This window comes from Anser brachyrhynchus, assembly GCF_964034855.1.
Source record: "Anser brachyrhynchus genome assembly, chromosome: 8".
Classification (NCBI taxonomy): Eukaryota; Metazoa; Chordata; class Aves; order Anseriformes; family Anatidae; genus Anser; species Anser brachyrhynchus.
The window spans coordinates 31,718,403-31,741,555 of NC_137702.1; the positions used below are offsets into that span (position 1 = coordinate 31,718,403).

General features: G+C 36.1%; 1 protein-coding gene across 4 annotated transcripts in view; it reads right to left on the bottom strand.

Moving 5' to 3' along the window:
• The window catches only part of FNBP1L (formin binding protein 1 like), a 53,433-nt gene that overhangs the window by 19,568 nt on the left and 10,712 nt on the right, over positions 1-23,153 (bottom strand). For all 4 annotated transcript variants that reach the window (XM_080602882.1, XM_080602880.1, XM_080602879.1 and 1 more), the window contains exons 2-4: positions 10,848-10,963; positions 1,764-1,817; positions 50-197 (exon numbers count right to left, since the gene is read on the bottom strand). In XM_080602882.1, coding sequence (XP_080459008.1) covers positions 50-197; positions 1,764-1,817; positions 10,848-10,963 — 318 coding nt within the window. The remainder of the gene's footprint in view (positions 1-49; positions 198-1,763; positions 1,818-10,847; positions 10,964-23,153) is intronic.

Below are 23,153 nucleotides of genomic sequence, written 5' to 3' on the forward strand. Positions count from 1 at the left end.
AAGACATCCATTTTGATATCCTATTATAAAATCAAAATATAGAAATTACCATTTTTCTCTCAGTTTTTAGATCATGAGAGTATCTCATCAATTCTCCATAGACTCTGTGTCCCATTTCTTCTGCAACTACTTCACGTTGTCCTGCATAGTCATTCAGCTCGTTAAGGATGTTAAAAAAGGCAATACACGAAGTAAACCTGACAGAAAGCACATACACACAAATAGACATATGCAAAAAGTGAGATAGTGCTTGGTTTTTTAATAATTTCCTTTAACACAGTCTTTGTTCCTGATTAAATTGAAGAAAAAATCAGATACATTTTACAAGAAACCTTATTTTAATACTGATTGAATTACAACAGAAATGAATATTGGGAAAGCCTACATTGAGCCTAGCACGTACTATATGTTGCAAAGTCTCTTCAAATACATTTTATAAGAACATGGATTTTTGTGGATAGAAAAGAAAGAAGAAGAATACTACCTGGAAAGCCCTGTAGTATAGTGGTATCTCCTAAGCTGCCAACTGAGAGGCCTGAGCCTGGGAACAGATATATACATCCCTAGGCCTGGAGGCTGAACTTGTTGCAGAGATGATGTGCTTGGTAGTCTTGAGGTTGGACCATGCCAATCATACCACTCATATGCATCCCGATGGATGATCTACAGAACAAGTTTGCTATCAGCTCTGGAGACAGCTGCCTGTTTGCCTGCCCACCTCTTGGCTGGAAGTAAGGTGCCACTATGGCTGGCACTGAAAAGGGGGGAATAGGAGGGGCGAAGGGTAGAAAGTGTATGTGGAAGGGAAGAAAGAAAGAAAGAAAGAAAAAAAAAAACAGGCACCACATTAAAATATACGTCTTTCTCTCTTTAACTGTGGAATACTGCCATCTCCACAGGCTTGGCATTGTGGAATTTATACGCCATCCTAGTACTAGAAATCCCGTTCCCTGTGGCCCAGGATCTTTAAATAGAGTCAGAAGAGCTAGAGGAAATCCTAGCATAGATTCCCAGGCACACTGTGCACAGCATGTGCTCTGGTCACAACCTGAAACTTAGCCCACATTCTTTCATTCATAAGTGTTTATCCCTAAAGGAAAAAAGTATTGTGCTTTTCTAAATTAAAAAATGGTAATGGATATGGACAGCAAAACAAGCACCTCTCTTTGTGTAACTGTAGAGGAGCAATTTATGCTAAACAACTTTATAATTATTTATCGTACAAACTTATTTTGTCTCTGGAGTCAAAGCAAGTCAGCAGCTTAAGAGGCCTAAGCTCTCCTTGCCAAAAATAAGAGTTTTGTTTATACTCGAGTCTCAAACCTGAATAGCTATATTCGTACGGCAATACAAATACACTGAAGAAAAGTCTACTGCACTAAGCAAAAACCACAGCCTAAGGGTAATCGTTGCTCTTCTATTAAAAAGCAAAAACAAAAACAATAACAACAACAAACATTAGTATGTACAGAGCATACTAAACTTCTGCTTTCAAACTTTCAGCTTGCTGAAGACTAATTTGGAACAGAACAAGTACAGCCTGCCATGTTTACTACTTTAAAATACTAATGAAACAAAAGTTATGCTTCATGATTAAGGATTACAACGTAAGTGTGAAAAGCCAAGCAGAATTCTTTTGTTGTCTTAGCCAGTTCACTATTTTTCCTTAAACAAAAGAAATAAAAATCCATAAAGAGACAAGTAGACAGAGTATATTTCAGTCCTTATTTCTTATACATAGAACTTGAAATGCACATTTTTACCTGGGTTCCTCATCTTTGGATGAACGTTTAGGACAGTACTTCTTAACCAGATTTCTATTAAGGAAGAAAAAAAAGAGTACACTACTTTAGAGTGTCTTTTGAGAAGGCATACATACAGTAAACTGCACAAACAAGTAATTTAATTACAATGACTTCCCTTTGTAATCTTGTAAGGGTCCCTAATATAACAAAGTCCTAAGTCACTTTGAGCTAGAACAATGTATTCATAAGCACTTTAAAACCTCTATTCCACAGTGACTAGACAGAAAAAAGCGTTCTTTATTTAACAGCCTTTTCATACATGTAAAATAAGCTACAAATAAGAAAGAAAAACCTAACGTATGGTCAGTGTGTATATAACATATACATATTGCACACTGTATGCTATACCCATGAACACAAAACTCCATGCCTGAATTAAGCTTTGAGTGTACATTCAGATCAATGGTTTTACCACAATACCTTCAAATATTCCATACATATGTTTCCAGAACGCAGGGGGCAACATCTAATTTAAGAAAAGAGGTTACATTTTGCCTCACCACCGCTGCTGTGAACACCAGGTTTTGGTAAACCAAGGAAATCTCTAGAAGAGGATCCACGGACCCAGCACTTTGCACCACATCACAGCCCAAATTTATTTTCAAGAACACTAACGTGAATTATTCTGCTCATCATACAATGCAAAAACAGCACCTTAAGAAACATACGAACCACATCTACTCTACCTTAGAACATCAACAATAGAGGCATACACTGCTTACACCACAAAGTATTTGCAGTTGCAAAATACTGCTGCAAACATCATCCCAAGTCCTGTGATGGAAGTGGAATTAAGCCACACAGTTCTACAGGCATGATGGATGGGAGAAAATGTGCACCATTTTTTCCAAATTCTAATCTTTCTGTGAGCCAACCTTTGCTTTAAACTTCTATGGACATGCTTTTTGCTGCACAGCATTCTGTCCTGACTTACAATATTGCTTTTTTCACAGCAATAGTCTTTTAAAATTCTTGAAATCCAAGAAGACACACATTGTCAGTCTTGAAAAAAAATCCATAATTTCGCTCATATTTGTAGTAGTTGGACAATCAACTGTATGTTGAATTTTTTTTGCTTTTTTCTTCTGTTACTATGCAAGCTTTTTTGAAGATTGTCATTTTTTCCAGGAGACAAAAAAAAAAGGGAGTTATAACTGTACTACAGTTCTCCTTTCCCTAAGACAGTGTTATTTTGCCAGCAATAATGAATCACAAAGCATTTTAGTTGCTGTGTAGTTTTAAAAGTGGCAAATGCTATTTAAAAAGAGATTTACTACTCAAATTAAACAGACCAGCACTGAAAGACTAATGCCCATACCCTCACAAAATTTCTCGTATTTTCCAAACATAAGAACCACTTCATCACATCACTTCAGTTTAAACTGTGGCACACATTGTCCATTATGGATATCTCTCTTTTAAACTATCCAAGTAATATTTTTAAGTAGGATTTAACATCTCAGCATATAGTAAGGAATGTCAACTATTTGCTTTACAACCCATAAACAGAAGCAACAGAATGCTGACAATTTTTCCATACATCTCTAAAAAAAAAACCCCAGACCTTCCAAAAAATAGATAAATAAAAAGAATTGCCCGCAATTTAAACGTTTCATTCAAGAAGCAAAATGTTTGCCTTGAGCTTGTCAGGGCAGAATTCTCAGCGTGTTCTTGAGAAAGGAACCTGAATTATGCAAAGAATGGTTCTGGTTTTTAACTGGTATGAAGTAACACTTCGTTCAAACTTTTGTTTTGTGTAAAGGGACAATATTTTGTAATTAAACTGTTTTACACGCCTACCCAAAGAAGAAATTAAGCACAAAATGTCAGCCTTCAGAGCTGCTTTAACGGTTGTCTTTTAATTGCCCTCTGAACATAATTCTTCCATCTGTCCAGTAATAATTGAGACAACCGGCCTTTGACTTCTTAGACTAATTCTTAATTAGTAGCCCACATCTGCTACTAATCTAATCTAGTTCAAAATACTTTCCTCAGAAACAGCCAAAAACTGGACAGTAAAAGCAAACTGTACCCTCCACACTACAGAAGAGTCTATGAAACAAAATCCTGCATGTATGTTTTGTATCCCATTCCCACTGGCTGCCTGTGACTTTGGTTGTTACAAACTACTAACCATCTCATCAAGAAAGCACAGGTACTAGCCCTGCTTCCATCTAAAAAATCCTTCTGCAATTTCCCCAATCTCTTTATTTGGAAATCATGTGTTATCTATAAGGTAGCTGGGTCCAAGCAGTGAGATCATGTTCAATCATTAAGCATATACCAAAATAAGAGAAGGAAGTCAGTGTGGAAACAGCAAGCTTATATCTTTTGTCTCTTTCCATACGCTCAGACACTACAACCAGAAAGAACAACTGTAAGATCACCACACCCTTTTCACATCCACTGGCACTCTAAGAAAGAGAATAAACACTGACTTCTTAAAAGGTATCTGCAAACTGTATGAGGACTTTCTCACTGAAGTCTAAACAAAAATCACTCTTCACCGTCACCAAAATCCACTGCCCATTGTAAAATTCAACTCAGTAGGGATTAAAAGGAGACATTTGGATTTCAAAATTCATAAACTCAAAAGGGAAAAAAAAGGATTTAATAATCTTCTTAGCTAAGTAACTTTCCCATGTTTCGTTTTCCCTTACACTTCTGCTTTGCTACTCAGTGCTTATTAATTACTGGGAAACTCCTGAAATTCACCTTATTATTATTCAGAAGGTGAAATGCATACCAGGCATACAATGCTGTAGCTTAGCAACCATGGAAAAGCCTTTTCAAGGGAAGATTTTCAGGGGTGTTACAAGAGAGAAAAGAAACCACTTTAAAAAAAAAAAGAAAAAACCACCACACATACAGTTTAAAGTGGCAGGAGAGAAGTACTTCAAGGTTCAATAAACAGTACAAAGTACAACAATCAAAGTTAATAAATAAATATGAACTAACAAGCAAACACAGAGTTTATAGCTAAAAGAAAAAGCAAGTGTTCATGTGAATAGTGAAGCATAAAAGCTTTTTAAAAGTGAATACCAACAGTTAGAAAGATACCAGAGAAATTAAATTTAAATCTTTGAAAAACACAGGTTGACTAGAAGTTAAGGATGAAGGTGGATCCGAAGAGTCAAGTTTTATTTCAAAGAGGAGCCAACTGACACTTTAAAGTGGACATAACAATCTTTAACATTTTTATCTAAACATAGGTCTAATTCTCAGGACCCCAAGTATGGCTCTAGACTAGTTTTTCCCAAACCTGGCAACCTTATCATATGTGTACAGCAGCAATTAGAGTGGTTTAGATCTTTAAGTAGACCTTTAAAGCACAGCAATAGTGCTAAGGACTCAGTGTTTGCACTACATGAATTTCTGGAGGTTTTAGTTCAGACCAGTTCTAGCCATTTCCACGAGCTAAACACCCACCATCATTTACAGAATAGGCGCGCTTCCCACAATTCAGTTTCCCTGCAAAGAAATCTAGTTTGCATACTTTCAGACTCCTCGAGAAGTGAACACGACCACAAATGGATACAAGTCACTTGGTTCATTTCCAAAGAGCATTCCTGTCTCAGACTGGAAGACTCATTTAAATACATCCTTATTAGAAGAGCAGGCCTGACAATGCTTCAATGGCAATTAACAGCAGCCCCTCCCAATCCCTAATTGGAGCAGGAGAAACTATGAACAACTTACCCCCACTCCCAGTCAGATTTGTACTGGCCCCCAACAGCGCATATTGAGTTTTATGTGCGTGTTTGTATGTATATAGATGTATGCGTATATGCACATGTAAAATACACAGAATAATATACATACATGCGTATGTATGTATTGGTTGAGAAATTAAAGAGCTTAAACGTAAAAAATATGAAAATAATTAAGTGCTTACTTTATCAAGTAACTCTTGCCACTCTGCTAAGTTCTCCTGTACTTTTAGGGAGAGTTTACTTCATACTATAACTGGAAGGAGACAAAATGAAAACCTACCAATGGAATATGAAAAACTTTGTTCCTTCATCAGCAGCATAAATCCCACTAAATTGAGCTGTGATCAAAAATGACCATGAGCCAGTCTGATATATTAATTGTCTTAGCAGATAACATAACCTAGCAATTTTGGTAGACGTGCTAGAGATGACGAATGTCTCTGAAACAATACTATGAGCTAGCTTTCTCTGAGCCTAAGTCCTTCAAGAAGATGGCCGTAGCAGTCTTGGACTGCCACATTTAACAATCTACTCCAAAGACAAGTGAATGAACTCACAAATACACTGGGCCAAATCAGCATTATAGGCATCTGGCAATTAAATTAAAAGTAAATGCAGAATCTCCATTTTCCTTCAATTTCTCTTTTTATTTCAAGGAAAGAAAAGCAAAAAATGCAAGTAACAGATCCGAGTAACGGTACTGTCAGGTTTAAAGAAAATTGAAGAAGTAGCTGCAGACTATCAGAACTGAACCAAATTTACTGGATAAATTGCTGTATATTTCTTTAGAGAAGTGTAGAGTGATGACAGGTTAATATTCTCTGGAAATACAATCTAGTCTTCTACCACACTCTGACTTACACACATCTGGAAGCAGATTTCATACAGGCCTAATAACACTCAGCTGTGATGACCCTGTAATTTTATCAAACTCTCTTCTCAGTATAAATTGGTCTCTGGTTAAATACCAGTGAGAAATCAGCTGAACTTTATTATTAATTTTTAGGAGAAAAACTACCTTAGTCATGTAGCCACAAGTTTCAAATGCCACCCTACTTAATACATTTAGATTATTTATAGCCATGTACATAAAATATCTACATTTGTACAGACATTTATACAAAAATTCATAAATAAATTTTATTCAGTCATCCAACACAATGTAAAGAATGGGAGCAGCAGCATCAATATGGAAGAATTTATGTCAAAGTAAATGCTCAAGCACTGTGACATCTGTTTATATTAAACTTCTCCAGTCCCTACATCATATTACAGGAGACTGGGAGTAAAGTGAAGTCTGCTTTCAGAAATTAATTTTAAAATGCAGTAAGAAATTAAAGGCATTTAATATTTATATGTGAAGCAATCATTTCAATAGTGTTCTGTGACTGCATATCAACATACAGAGTTGGTGAAAACAATGAAAATGGACTACTGTATTTAGTAATAGCACCATATCGGAAAAAGCCTTTAACTGAATGCATGAGCCTTAAAAAATTGTAAGATGGAATTTGGGTTTACAAAGCCTTGTAACCATTAAGAATTCATGTTTTGACTTGCAGAAATACCACTATAAAAAGCCTGCCATGTCTGTATTTAGAAAATCATAAACAGCCCCAGCTCCAGCCAAAGAAAAAGGTATCTGAGAACTGAATACAACTTCACATTTGAGCGTATATAGACTTTAAATAACGTTTCCAAGATTCTGCATATAAAAATTTGATAATTAAGTCTCAATTTGACTAAGCATACACATATATTACTATCTTATTTAGAAAAAAAGACATTTAATGGCATGCAGAAGGAAATAAAAACCATGAAAAATGCATTTGCTCAGATCAACTAGAAATCTCTTAAGATTACAATGTTGAGTTTTAAAGAGAAACAACTAGTTCAAGAATAATCACATTTTTTTTCTTTAAATTTGCAAAAAAGAGAAGCTGATCAAATTCAGAAATCTTATTCTGCACAGTAGCTTCATCTGTAACTATGGGTGTGACTTCTATTACCACCTAGCATTAAGGAAAGTGGAATTCCATCTTCCCAAGTGTTGGAATGCTTCAGACAGTTAAAAAAAAAAAAGGAAGAAACCTCCTGAATTATTTTGCATGTGGTGACATGGTAGTAAACAAAGTAGAACTTCACCTCACCCCTTTTAAAGCAATAATACTAATCAAAAGCAGCATCTGAGAATGCAATTACAAAATTCAGCTACGTGCTCAGTTATTTGTTACATACTCAATCTAGTGTTGTTTTTTTTTCCCCACTTATAAAATAAGAACAAATTAAGCAGTTGTGTAATCAAAATGAAATCTATGAATATGCAGCAATGCATATTGCAGTATGTTTGTCCTTGTTCACATCTCTGTAACTGATTAACAACCTATAATAAACCTCACTTTCCTGAGGGCACCATAATATGTTGGTTGAGACCTAAGCTACGCAAAGCTTAAGGTGTTTTTTTTTCTTTAAGTTAGCTCAAATAAAATAAATTAAGGTTGATTTTTTTCAGAACAAAGTATATTGCAAAGACAGGACAATCTTTACAGACAGTTTTTCTTTTCTGTAGACATTCAAGGTTTCCTGAATTGTGCCAGTTCTTCTTACACTTCTGAGCATCAACAACTGCATATCAAAGAATAACAACAATAACTTGTAATTTAGGCAAAACATTTGGACAGAATTCTCACAAGTAATTTCTGGAATTACTCAGCAACCATCAACCTCAATCAGTTTCAGTAACAACACGGTGAGTTCATTCAAACAGCTCTTCATATACTACATGTGCATCACTTGCTTGCCATCTCCTAGAAGATTTGGAACAGCTGTTGCCAACTGGGAACATGTCATCACTAAGTTGTGACTGTATACCAAAAAAATATTTTAACAAAATGCAAGGGTATGCACTAAGTGAACATGAATTTCTGCCAGGACATGCACTCTAGTTTGTGAAAACTGTTATGAAAAATTAATTCACGTTTACATCCTTGGATTTAAGGCTATAAAATAAGATCCACTTCAGCAAGATGTTGGTGGCCCACCACCGATGAGGTGGTAGGCCATATGGACTACCAGAAAACAAACAAACCCGCCATCATACATTGCTAGCATTACGTCCCTCATTAAACTTGTTTTTTCTGTCTCCCAGCCAAATACTAATACAGCCAACAAACTACCATGAGGTGACCATTTTCTGTATAGTTTATACATCTGCTAAATAAAGGCAAAATAAATATCAAAGTTCTTTAGTAAGAGATTCTCAACACTGTAATTGCCAGGTTGTGTTTCATTACAAGAGGGAAAAAATGATAAACAAAAAACTGCTATTAGAGATATTAGTATCCAACCTACAGGTCATATGCTCCTAGCATTAAAATTTACCAGAACTACAGTCTATCCCCAATTATCTTCTCTCTCAGCTTCTTAGGGGTAAGCTACAGAATGGCTAACTTTGCTAGCAATGAAAACTTCACATATCTCAGTCTCCCACGGGGCCTCATGACACTTCCCTTTTACATGGTTAACACCAGTAAGTGTCCTAAAGAGAAATGATGGTTGAAATCAAGGTGATATCACAAGACAAATGATGGTTGAAATCAAGGTGATATCACAAGACAGTGCACTACTAACAATCAGTTCTCCCCCAGGGAATACCCAGGCAAGAATATCTAACAGTGGATTCATAAACTGGTCTGCTGGCAGAAAATCAGTCACCCTCGTGTGTGTGTGCTGTCCAGACCCTCGCTGGCAGCAGGCAAGAAGTGCATGCATGCACTGTACAAGTGTGCAGCAAGGCCAGTGCTTCCCGAAACTGCCATACTTACTGCACATACGCAGTCAGCCCAGTCATCTGACAGAAGGGGTACTTGACATAACTCTTGTTTTTGAAAGATGCTTTGAGAAAAATCAATAGTTTTACCCAAAAGAATAAAATGCTACACAGAAATGATTTCCCATTTTTAATTAAATCCTGGAGTACTAATGTCATCTTGCTAGCTGTCAGAAATTAACCTTTAAATGTAATTAAGCAAAATGGCATTTCTTCATACTATTTAAGGAAAGCATATAATAGACCCATGCAAATTAAGCACAATCCCATTTTTTAACAAACAACTGAAATCAAAACTGGGTTGTGAACTGGAGCTCTGCGTGCTTCAAACTTCCCTTTACCTCCTGAAGTTCTTCTATGTCAGTTTTGGAAAAGTGGTATTTATTTCCTTCCTTTTGAGAACAAATTTCCTTCAGTAAAGTAACAGGATATTAAGTTAGGTGACTATACATGACTGGATCAAAAGAAATCAAACAGGAAAGGTAAAAGAGCAGCCTAGACAACACCCACCCCCCTCAGCTATAAACCTCTTTACTGTGTTTATGAGGATGGATTCCTCAACTCTGTATCTGGTGATGATATTGTTTGCCAATGACAAGATGATGGAAGACACCACGGAAGAGAAGCTGTTACCAGTTTTAGTCTGACAAGGACTTGGCAGCAGCTTCAACTGAGTCCCCAGAGGAATGCAAGGTTAACAGTTAAAACCAATTTCACAGGAATATCCTATTTTAAACCTTGTTCTTCAAGCAGTGTGTGCTTTTTGGTAAAACTCAATCCCACTTAATTCTGAAAGTTGGTTCCTATGCCATTTCATTGCAACTACTCTTCTTTTCGATCCCCTATCCCTAGGAGGGGAAACTCATATTGGACCTAGATCTTTCACTTGGCAACAACAGAATATAAACTAGAGAAATAAGACAAAGGGTGTTTGGGTTATGGGGATATCCAAAGGGATAACTAGCTATGGCAAAGGCATGCTCTAAGGACACGAAGAACTGCTGCTTTCTGAAGTTCTTGTCAGTGATTTCAATCAGATTTCTAAACAAAATGTAGTGAAGCTCTTGCCAATTCAACATGAGAAATTAATTACTGGGGCTTGAATTACAGAGGCTTGAAGCTGGTTGAACACAGAAAATGTAGATTTGGATAATGCACTTTGCACCAAATAAGCAGATAGAAGAAAAACATCAGTGTTTTGGTTTTAATCTTAAAATTTGAGTCTTAAGACTTTTAAGTTCAAAGATTTAAGGGTTGGATAGGAGGAGAGGCAGGGATAGAGAGGAAAACAAACAAGCAAGCAAGCACACACCCAAAGATAATTTTGTTTTGGACTGGTAAAGAAAATCTTGTCTGTCATGAAAAGAACTAATGATCTAATTTGCTCAGTAAATGAAAAAATAGTCTTTAATCATGAAATTACACAGTTACCCATCATGTGATTTTAAGTAACTGTTAAGAGCCTTTTAAAACAAACAAACAATAATAATAAAAACTTACCTCAGTTGTTTTGCATAGTTTTGCTCAATTTCTATCCTTTCTTTTACAAATTTTGCATATTTCTCCAAGAAGTCAATGCCCCACTGCGTATGCTTGTCTAAGTTATCGAACTGATCCTTAAAAACAAAAGGAAACAAGAATACTGACAGTTAGTTAAAAATCACACCAATACCAGAAATGACATATAATTTAAGAGTTGTACTTTGAGGGAACGCTTTCTACTTGGATAGAAGTCACTAAAGTTACAAATCAGTCATACATGTGCGCATACACCAGCCATGTACCGGAACAGTAAGCCGTACAGGCAGCCACAGATCTAGCTCTTTCCATAAAAACATCTCTAAATATCTTCATTTAAGTTGTGTGCAGCCTTTGATCATTTTCACAAAGCAAACACACCTTTTTCCCCCTAAAAATACACCTATCGAAAAAGTGGATATTTTCCACCAAGATGGTAAAGACATAACTAGAGATTAGTATTAGATAACTAAGGGAAGTGACTGTTGAACAAAAGAGATGCACTTGGCAATTTTAAAACACAAGTAGTAATAATTTCATTTGGCATGAAAAAGTAATTCCACTTTTAAGATTGCCCACTGAAATAAAAATAATGCAAATTACAGCTGCCTGACTAAGTTGGGTATAGTCTGCATATGAAAAACATTTATTAAATAAATCTATACACAAAGTTCATCATCAGCTTTAGCAAAGATTCCAAAGAAAGCGAACTTGCTCTTATCCATTGAAGTTATGGTAAAGCAAATGCACAAAGCAAACAGGAGAACCAAAAATAAACAAGACTTCCAAAAAAATGGTTGTGTGATTATTAATAAATTAAATCATCTCCAAAACTAATCCTTCACTTCATTCAGTATTTATCAACATCTATTGATCCTAAAAATTCTGCCAATGGAAAAATTGAGGATTTTCAGCTCAAGCATTTCCTGTAAATTTTCTCTTAACAGTTACTTAATAATCCAAAAATACAAGCAACTGCAACATCAAAGTTCGTGTGTTCGGTATAAGCTGAAATCAAATACACTTCCCACAAATTAAAAAACAAACAAAACCCCACAGAACAGTGGGGGAAAAAGCCAAAGAAGCTCTTAAAAGCAGGACTTAATTTACATAAGGAAGTTTGGAATGAAGGGTATTTATCAGAAGCTCATTCAGTAACATGTCCGAACCTAATGAATTATTGTCAACCTTCAGTATTACCAATTTAAGTCCGATTTCAAAATGCAATAGGATGATCTGAAGTTAAATCAAAGAACACCAAAATGCTGCATAGCTGAAGACTAAAGGAAAACATATTCATTAAAATAGGTATCAAGATTACACACCTATATACAACCAATGGGAGTAATAAAAAAAGAGCTATGGACTTTTAACAACATGAGGAATATAACGGGATTCAGGTTCCTCTCAAGTCTTGCCTCGCTGCTCTTAGCATTTCACACCACAGGCCAACCACGGCTGTTAGCGCACTGAAGGTGTCAACACAGAGGCATGCCAACCAAGCAGACATCCTATTCCACTGCTAGCCATGTGCTTTCTGGATCCTCTCTCCACCAAAAAAAAGCCAACCACCTCTCCCTGATGTTTCACCAAAGAACCACATTAACAGGGAAGAGACAGAAACGGGACTGAAGACAAGATTTCAAAATATTTGGGAAACCAGCCAAATTTACCCCATCTGGACAATTCAGCAATAATTGCTTTCTGTCAAATAAGGTCACATTCCTGCTATTGTTTTTAGAAGAGCTGCATATGCTTTGTTTGTGTGTGTGAAAAGAGGGAGATGGTTATCACAGTGCTTTTAGTTTTGAAGCACTGTTACACGTACGTATAAAATTACACCATTCTGAAAAGGCCTTTTTTATATTGTACTCATTTTGTAATTACTCTGACTATATTAACCTGACATCCAAAAGAAATTTCAAAAAGGTGCTGTTGGCATGGAGCCAACATCCAAAACCATTTAAGAAAATGTTATTTCCTTCAATGAACACCAGAACAAAGCCTTTGCTGTCCTACTTAGGCGCTTTAGACCACGGAGCTCTGATTTGATACTCAGGTTTTATTAACATTATGGAATGCTAAATTTTACTTGCATTTCAGAACGTGCAATCAGAGAAGATGGCTTTCCAAATATTTTGCTCGAACAAAAGAAGATTCTACCAGTCAAAATTTCCTCTTTGCTACTAATATGAGAGTGGAACGGAAAACCTATTACTCTCCCCTCATGCAGTATGTTCTTGCTCTTCAAAAGAGTGAGACAGCTCCACAAGGTCAGTTTGCTTGCTGTCCTTTTTTTGTCAGCAATTATATTACATGCTATCTTAGAATGAAGCATACAGTATGGTGTCTACAAAAATAATACTTTCAGGAAGTATAAAAGCATCTTTTGAACACTGGCTTATGAATGACCAAAGCTGAATGCCTTAAAAAAAAAGAAAGAAATTGATTATTTATAGATAACAATTTGTGTTCAAAATAAAAACACTATTAAAAACTTCCATATAAAAACTGATAATTAATCAATTAAATTGGACGTACTGATGATGTCTCAAACTCTCTCTATATAATCATGTACATGCTGCACAACAGAGCTCTCAATTAACAAATAAAATGTATGTTAAGTGAATAATACATCTGCTTTACAATTCTTCCAATTCTTGAACACAAAACCAAAGAACAGAAGTCTGCAGAGTCACACAAATCATGTTACACTGCTCAGTAATGACACTGAGATAAATGAGCAAAAAAGAAAAGTAGCATCAATGAATCAGCAGAAAGAAAAAAAATGGATCTTTTCAGAAAGGCTTCTAGATGTGAGTCACAAATTTAATCCTTTCAACTTCTCTCACGTAGCACCCACGTTTGAGGCTCTGGGTCTCAATCAAGCCAAAGGCATCCTTTTCATCCTAGAACACAAACAGAAAATCTTTCACGCTGCTAAAAAGGAAACCAAATTATGCACTGAGAAACAAACCAGGCTATGCAGTATCTTGAATGGAAAAAAAAAAAAGCCAAAATTGGGCAATACTATACAGAGAAGAAAATGGACCAAACAGATGCAACAGACTATCTGCCTGGAACTATCAAAATTGATCTATCAATGTATTAATACAGCCAGCTGCTTTGTAAGAAACGTGAAAATTGCATTAACTGAAGATCAGCAAAAGGCAATTAAAAACAAACAAACAAAAAAACACATCCTACGATATCTGGCTGTCTACTACTTTGATAGCAAAGAATTTTCTCTACAACATTCCAAAGCAAAACACACATTGCTGTTTGTCCAGTAACTCTCCACCACCCTTAACAGCTGAGCAGGCAATTTTTGTAAAAAAAAAAATAATAATAATAATTTAAATGCAGCTGACTATTATTAAACTGATTAATGTTAGCTAATGGATGGTGGCCCTCAGTAGAAACTGCCCCCTCAAAAGCCGGAATGCAATTCAAAGTCTGCTTTGTCAAAACAAATCTGAGACTTCACAAAAAGCTGTAGTAGGTGAATATAAACTATTCCAAAAGAAGTGTTATGTCCCTAAATTTTACTTCCAGATTATTTAATGTAACCATAGATTAACACTACGCATACTTCAGTTATGCAGTTCTAAACTTATCAGGTTGTTGCAGATACCAGGGAGCTTTTCAATAACAGCAGCTGAAGCATCAAAGCAAGTAGCCGAGCTGAGTCAAATCTGCACTGGAGATAAAAACATCATTTCCCAAGTTAAACTTAAGAACTGATCTCCTCTTATTGGCACCTGTTTTTTCCCCCAAACAAACCTCAAAAGCCAATAAAAAGAAAAAGATAATGAGGATCTCTTCAGAGGGATAAACACTGAGTGAATGCTGCAGCATAAATGCCAAACCTTTCCTCCTCCAAAAACTATCTGTAGCTAGTCCAGCCACTGTTCATCATAGGATTTTCAAATGAAATGTGTTAGGCCAGACTGAGATTTTTAAACAGTTAATGTTCCCAGTTTTCACTGACTTGGAAAGCAGTTATACTTGCATTAAAAGCTAGGACTGTGGTATTAAATTCTGTAAAGAAAAGATAAAATCTGCTTTACTAAATGGTTCCCTTACAAAAAGCTCTAGTTTATCAGATCAACATCCAATTGTGGATTATTGCCAATTTCCCTGACTTCCATTTTGATGATCTCCAGACAACTCAGTTGAAAGCCTTAAGAATCATCTCAAACACAGAACTACATCAACTTATGTTTAAGCAACCTACCTCAACTAATAATGTTTAGATCTACAATCACTTTTAAATAATAAAACATTTTATTCCAAATTATGAATGACTTTATGGCTGTATCATTTTATTCTCTTGACTCAATTTGTACATCAGTATTTCCATAATTTTATCTGACCACAGTTTTAGTCTGCAGTTACCCAAGTGACCTTATTTGCAGTTTTGAAATACTGGCACAGGATTAGTTCTTTCCCTGTTCTTTGTTCTCCAGGCTGTCTCACTTGACTAGTCTAAACTTCCAATTAAGTGAGTGGGAGATTAAAAGCTGAATTCCACATTCAACTCTCTAAATTCTTAACCCTTCCACAAGTCCTGTGTAAGGAAATACATACTACATTCCAATGAGATTCAATGAAGAGAATGTTTCAGAGCATGGAGCAGCAGGATGCAGGTCTTGTTCAGGTAAAAAAAAATAACAATAATAATAATAAATGGAATCAAAAAAGTCCAGTTCATTTGCAAATAAAATGTTGTATTTTATATCACTTTAGGAAAAGCAACCATTTACTCATCTACAAAACCACAAGTCCAAAGTAATCCAACTGACAAAATAGGGCTGATTATATAACTCAATCTAATACTGTTTACTGAATCTAAGCTCATTAGGGTTTCCCAAATTAACTGGAATTATGGATAAAGTTAAATGATAATGTTCTTCCTTCCTGCATCTACAGTACGGCAGAAGACAAAAAGCCCCAACTACACTCAAATAGTTAAGCATTTTAAGTTAAATTACAAAGTGACAAATTTCACATATTATCAAACCCTTCTCCTGAAATACCTGGTGTGTGCCTGAAACATGAAGCCTGTTTTGTTTTGTTTTTTTTTTTTTTCCTTTTTTAATGAAGATAAAGGCCTTGAATTAAGTTCAAACTGTTCAACAATTTATACCAAATCTTGTCTACATATATTTTTACAAAATAATAAATTGATGTGTATTCAACATATACGTTATACTTGTTTAATTTGTGGTGTTTGTGCAAAAAATTACTCATGCTACATGAGAAGTTATAGAAACCACAATATATTAATGAGAAGTTACCAACAGAATACTGTGTACCTTCCCCTACTTGTCCTCAGCACAAATTAGATTATAAAACTGTATTTTAATTAGAGAATGTTACGGTAATCTATTTTGGACAATACATTTCAGTTTTTCTGATCTTTGTAACCTCTTCTGTGTCTGTTTTTTGTTTTCCTTTTGTCTCTATCTTTACGCATTCCTGCTTCCTTTTCTATCTTAGTATAATAGCTCTTCTATTTTACTGACTGAACTGATTATCACTTCTCTCTCTTCCTGCCTGTTTGCTTTTATAATTATTGATTTGGTCTTCTGGTCTTTCTTTCTTCTTGCAACTGCAATCTGCTTCTTTCTAACAGGGAGACTAGATCTGCTTCCAGCTAAACAGTAGTTTATTTTTTTAAACATCCTGTTAGTTTTAAATCTAAAAACTAACAAAGAGCTGCTCTATACCGAGAACAAAACAGAAGCTGTCTTGCTTTTCTGCTTTTGTGAAAGTTCTGTATAGTAGCTTCCAAACAGACTAACCTGTAAATTATACCTTATTGCTCTCTGAAAATAACCTATGTATTAAACTTAAGAGAGGGGAAGAAAGGTGGCTAAACATTGTTATAAACTTGAAGATTAGTGTAAACAAAAAGGGTCAGAGCAGCAACACTGAAAGCCAGAACTGCTCTAGAAATAAAGCAGAGGCACTCAGAGATTAAGATGACAAAAACATAAATTTACAGGTGCATACATGTAAACTAAAGAGTACTTCACATTCTAATTTCATACTAAAACAAATGTTTAGTGTAGACTGTTCAGACCCTTATAGTCTGAATAAAACACTCATCTTTTGAAGACAAAAAAGGAAAAACAATATTCCTAAAAAAACTTCTGAAAACACATTGTTAGCTGACCTTCAGGATGCAGAGCTATTTTGCTTATGAAAACGAAGAAACTGAAAGAGCAATACCAACTCTTTGTCAACTTTGTTGTTAAAAAGTTGAATCTCTGTATTTTATTATTAGAGAAATGTTTGCAAGATAAAATTAGCAACCAACTCAAAAGTGATACTGAACCATTGGAGACATAGCCACCCTTGAAGATAACACAGCAAATCAGGATTTTACAGAGAAGCTACAAATGGAGAGTAACAGTTGAGGAAGAGAAATACAAAGTCTGTGTTTCTCTCTTTTAAGATCTCCTTAGACCACCAACAGAAGAACTGCACTGGGATTTCTTTTTTTTTAAATGGAAAGTCATGTCTGGCAGGAGGGGATGCCTTGCTTGGCAGCTAGCAGCTTCAGAGACCTGACAGACCCCTTTCTGTCACTTTGCAGGAAGAGGCAGGAATCTACCACAGACAGGCGTACAAAAGTTTGTGGTTGCTTTTGGAATGAGCAGCCAGAAGTGCAACACAACTGAGTTCTGCATTTGGAGATCAGCTGAAAAACAAGTAGGTAAATAAAGCCACTAGCACATCTACCGTATTACTGTACTACAAGAGACCGTTTACATTTGGAAGTAAAAGTACTGACACAGATTTCATGGCAGATTAAGCTAGGATGATCCAAGGAGTCACTGAACCACTTCTGTGAATGGTCAGACCAGTACAAGCATCCAGACAGGGGAAGGAGTGATCCACCATTTTCAGAAGCAGGCAGCTGGTGAATTAGCTCAGCCATCTTATGGTATGGTGTCCTTGAGGACACCGCTTGGCATTACAGATTACAGCTGTGCACTTCAGTTCACCCATGCCACTGGCTGTATCTATTGGACTAATGATTAGATTTTAACAGCAGTAGTTTTCTGCCAAAACAGCAAATTGATTGTCCCAGTTCACAGCTGCGGCATTGAGCACCAACATTAGTAAAAGTCTAAAGGAACAAGCTGCTACAGAGGGTAGCTCAACACACACTCCTGTTGTCCAGCTTGGGAGTAACCTCTAAAATTCTTCATTTAATGGATGTGCATCTTCATATGAATTGAATGGTGTGTCTACCTCACTGTATCAGCATGTAAACCTAAGTGGAGAGAAACTCAATTCTTCTCAAGCTTACCTATGGGTCTGCCTGAATGCAGGCACTTTGCGAGTGTCCTGGGAGTGCCTGAATGCTGTCAGTAGACAGAGTCAGAGAACGACAGAACGGTTGGGGTTGGAAGGGACCCTGAAGACCATCTTAATTCCATCCCCCTGCCACGGGCAGGGACACCTCCCACTAGACCAGGCTGTTCAAAACCCTATCCAACCTAGCCTTGAACGCTTACAGGGATGGGACAAGAAGCTTACGTAGATTTTAGTCCTAGTTATGTCACTTGTAAAAGGAGCTATGAAGACTTTAAGCTTAACCATAAATTAACTGCGATATAATGCATCACAGTAAAAACATATTAGTGTTTGTTCAAAGCTCAGAGATGCTGTTGCTCATTGTAAGAAAGACCTGGAGATAATCCCACCTTTATAGAAAGACTGGAACAAAACAGAGTATAAAGCACTGTGGCTACGTATCAATGAAGTAGCAGAATACTAAATTTGCTGCATGTCCAATAGCCACACAAGGCCTCAGACAAAGCAGAAGTTCTGTAACAAAACAGTGCATTTACAGCATGACTAGCGTTAGCCTATAGAAAATCTGAAAATCTGCAATTATCTGGCTGGAAAACAATGCTTCAAGTTTTTTACTTTTGAAAAGCTGTGTAAAGAATGATTTTGTTCCTCAGTTAGAAGGGTTATTATATGGTTCTACAAAGTACAAGCTGAACATTTTAGTGTACTATGAAGCACCATTGGTGAAACTATCCAAAACTTAAAACTAAGAACTTATAAATACCTCTGTAAAAAATTATACATACTTCCACAATGTTATTAGAAATGCATCCATAGAAAGCCAAACGAGCAGGAAGCCTTGACACTTTCCAGTTCTTGCATATGTGACCTAACAATCTATTTTTGCATTCTAAAGGATAAGTTTTCTAAAAACTTGTAGAAACAGCAAAGAGATCGTACCTACCACCAGCTTCTTCAGAGAGCAACTGACTTAAATTCCTGCTCTGGCCAGTCTAGCACAGCATCCAACAAGCAGGGAATCTACGGCTTTTCTCCCCTCCATGCAGTAACAAGTGAACTTAGAACAGCATGCTCAGGAAAAGGGAGTGGTACATGTGTTACAAAGGGAACAGGTTCGCTGAGAGGAGGAGAAGGTAATTACCCTGGAGGTAAATCAGCCAGGGGAGAAGTACACAGGAGACACTAAGGTCAAGCTAAATGTTTTGTGAAGGAATCATTATTACAGAACACCAAGGTACCCTCTATCATACCTTCAGAAGAGAAGTTCCACCAGCTTTGCTGCTCATTCTGTCGTGATGCACCTGCAGGACACTGCTTTGCAGGACACAGTTGCTACTTAGCGAGTGGATTCCATCCCTTACACATACACACACAACTCTGCACAAGCGGTTTTTCAGTTTGTCCAATTGCACTACCATGAAATCCAGCTTATATTATTTAGTGGAAATTTTAATGACTGTGACATGGGTAAAATAACTACTAGTTCTGAACTCCCTAAAAGCCAAGATGACTGTGATAACAACTGACACTAATTTAGAACAAGGAAGTTCTTTCTGCCAGCTGGGGTAGGGGAAAAAAGAAGGGAGAGAGTATCAACTTCCCTGTCATCCAAGTATCACTTCCCTGTATTTATTTGCTCAGCTACGTTAAGTAGACAGTACTAACGATACCATTTTTAACTGACATAAAAACCATAACAAGTAGGGTCTACAAATCCCATACAGAAATGTCAATTTGCTGCGTTTCGCATTTAAAGATGCACATTTAAGTCTTATCTCAGTGGAGCAAACACAAAGAAATAAATTGTATGGTATATATTGTATCATGCTGCTTATCTTTCTGACAAGTAGGACAAACCTAGCATAAAAATATTTATACAGAATCCAAGCACTGAGTATCAGCAGCAGAAATGACTTCACAGTTCCAGCACAGAGAGCAAGGCCCCTTTTATCTTTTTCAGACTTTTAACAAAGGTATAGGTTATTTGGAACGTTAACCTTGACTCAACTATTCCTAAAAATATATTTCAGGACACTATTCCTGAACAATAATTTGGAGTAAATAATGAACTCATAAAATAAAATTTATAACACAGGAACAAAGCAAACGCATCCTGATGTTAACTTTCAGATCAATTCTCACAATAAATGTAACTGAAGTAGCCAGTAAACCTACAGAGCACTGTACCTTCAGGTAAAGATCAATCTTTTACCTTTAAACACAGACACGGAGATCCAGACAGAAACTCCTCATTGAGCTTAGCTCTGGTAAACTGTATCATCTATTCTCACAATTCCTATTGCAGATATACTGTAACACAGTGAATGCAACTGGAATATAAGAAGGTCTTTCAAAGTGCTGTTATCAGCACCTGTCAAACAGATTTAAGATGAAGGCATATACCTTACCTTTGATGCTCCTGGTACTCAAAAAATACAACTGTACTACACAGACTGTAAACAAAATTTTGCTCTTCTACACTATTCAGAGTAAGGTACCCATACACAGGTATTCTGATCACCTCTTCAATTTTATTGAATGCAATTCTTAGCGTTTTGTTGCTTGTGAAAGGCTGCAAATATTAACAAAATAGTTTAATATGTCTGTACATACATACTCCATTCTGAGCATGTTCTCCTCCCATGAAATGGGAGTAGACACTGTTCTATATTTCAGAAGATCACAGGGGACTGGTGAGGTAAACAGCCAGCAGAACTGGAAGGCTAGTCTCTTAACTCATTCACCATATGCTGTTTGTTTTTGTCAACTCAATAGATTAGGGGATATTTCTGTTAAACGCCCTGTCCTAAGGTGAATTTCCCCTTTTGGTATCACCTGTGAATATTTTAGCGTTCAAAAGAAAGAATAGAGAAGGCACACCATTTTCCCTTCACAAATATCTTGCAAACAACAGGAAGTGTTTTTCAAACTTGATTTTAAAACCAGATCCACATACTTAGCTGGAGATTGACAAGGCAGTAAATTAGAGCCTTCCTATCTTCCTTGGAATATTATTTCAGATAAAAAAAAAAAAAACAAAACACCATGTTCACAAAGGAATCTACTGCATTCATTGTTTTTAAAGCAAAATTCATAGTAGTATTAACATAACTGAATAAAGAATGTTAATTAAAACCAGATGTCACTACTGGCATCTTCAAAACCACGGAATTTTTCAAAGTTTCACGATTCAGATAAATAACATTAAAATGTAACATGATTCCGCTGTGTATTAATTTATCTCAAGAGTTTTTAAGATATAAGCCCAGAAACTATACAGCAAATTTCTCTTATACTTCACCATAAGAGACTTCAGCATCATAACCTGGTTTATATGAAAAATATTCAGATTATTCACAGAACATGTTTTTCTAATAGAAATGTACTTCGCAAGCTCAAATAATACAAACACACTGTTTCCCTGCCAGATTAACAAGATATTTTTCCTTCCCAAATACCTTAGATTTCAAGGAAAATGATCAGTGGTGTAATTTAACAATAAGCACATGCACTCTGTTAGAAGAGTAGTGTTTTTAAAACAGAAAAAAAAACTAATTATCAAAATACACTTGACAAAGTTTTGAATGATCTTCTGCATCGCATCTATCACAAACAGTCACATAAAGGATTCATTTCCCAGATGCTTTAAAACTAACAGTAAGAATAAGAAAAAATATCACAACTCTACAAGAGCAGACTGGGCAATTCAGGTTAAAAAAAATCACAAGGTCTATTGTGACAGTGAAATTTGTTTTCATATATAAAGAAATCATAAGCAAAACATTTTGTAACTAACAATATGAGATACGTTCAATGGTACTTTGCACCAAGATGAAATATCTCCACTCTCCAGCTTCAAAGTAAATTAATGAACCGAAACGAAGGTAGCAAAGCTGAATCAAGTAACAGTCAAGAACATATTTTTATCTTCCCACAAACGAAAACAAGTCAGCAAAAAAATGAAGCCTCTTTTCCAATGATCTAATGAAGTAAAACAGTCATGAAAGCCACAGGCTTCAGGTTTAACTTTATGGTCCGATTACGTCAGCATGGCAAAAGTCTAAAACGCTAAGTACAAGGTACTACAAGTAGTTTATCGAGATTCTAAAAATACATATAGGACCTTAGAAGTTAGGTTTAGAAATTGTTAGAAATTGATTGATTGTTCTCAGTTTCCCAGCATTCATTGCCAATAATCTAACAGCATTACTTCCACCTTAAGTCTGTACAGAGATGAAACAACTACGCTTCTTTCAGAATTAATACTAAAGAATGAAACTTGTATTTGAAGCACCGATAATTCATTATGCCTCATTATTGAAACGAAAGCATCAAAGTTGGCCCTTCAGCATTATTACCTTCAGCTGATTACACGGATTCTCAAAAATTGCAAGGCATTTCATGCAAAGTCAGGACATATTCCTCATATAGCCCACAATTACAGCCTTGCAGTATAAACCAGACAGAACATGGAAAAATATTTTATCTACAACCTACTAAGCATAAATACCACCAGCATCTGATTTCCAAGAATTTATTTTAAACCTCTAAGAAAATGACTGCAGTTCAATTATTGCCTGAAATTTCAGTGAAATCAAATGATAATGCCTCAGAATCAAAGCAGTTGAAATTCACTGGTTGTTAGGCCATGAAAACACAAAGAGTAGCTAACATAAATGGCCTGACATTGTTTTATTTGTACCTACTCAGGTTTTAACTGAGAGAGCCAATTCCTGGTTTTACTGTACTCCGACTACAACCCACTGATTGGGTTCTATGTGCAGCTCCTCACATCTCACTACTTCGCTTTCAGGAATGCAGAAGATGAAATTGAAACTCAGGGAATTAAACTTCACTCTCAAGAGCTAGCCTAATGCCCTGAAGAACTGCAGTATTGTTCTGGGAAACAGATGGTCATTAAACTGCCCAGTACCAGTACCAAAGGAAAAATGTTTT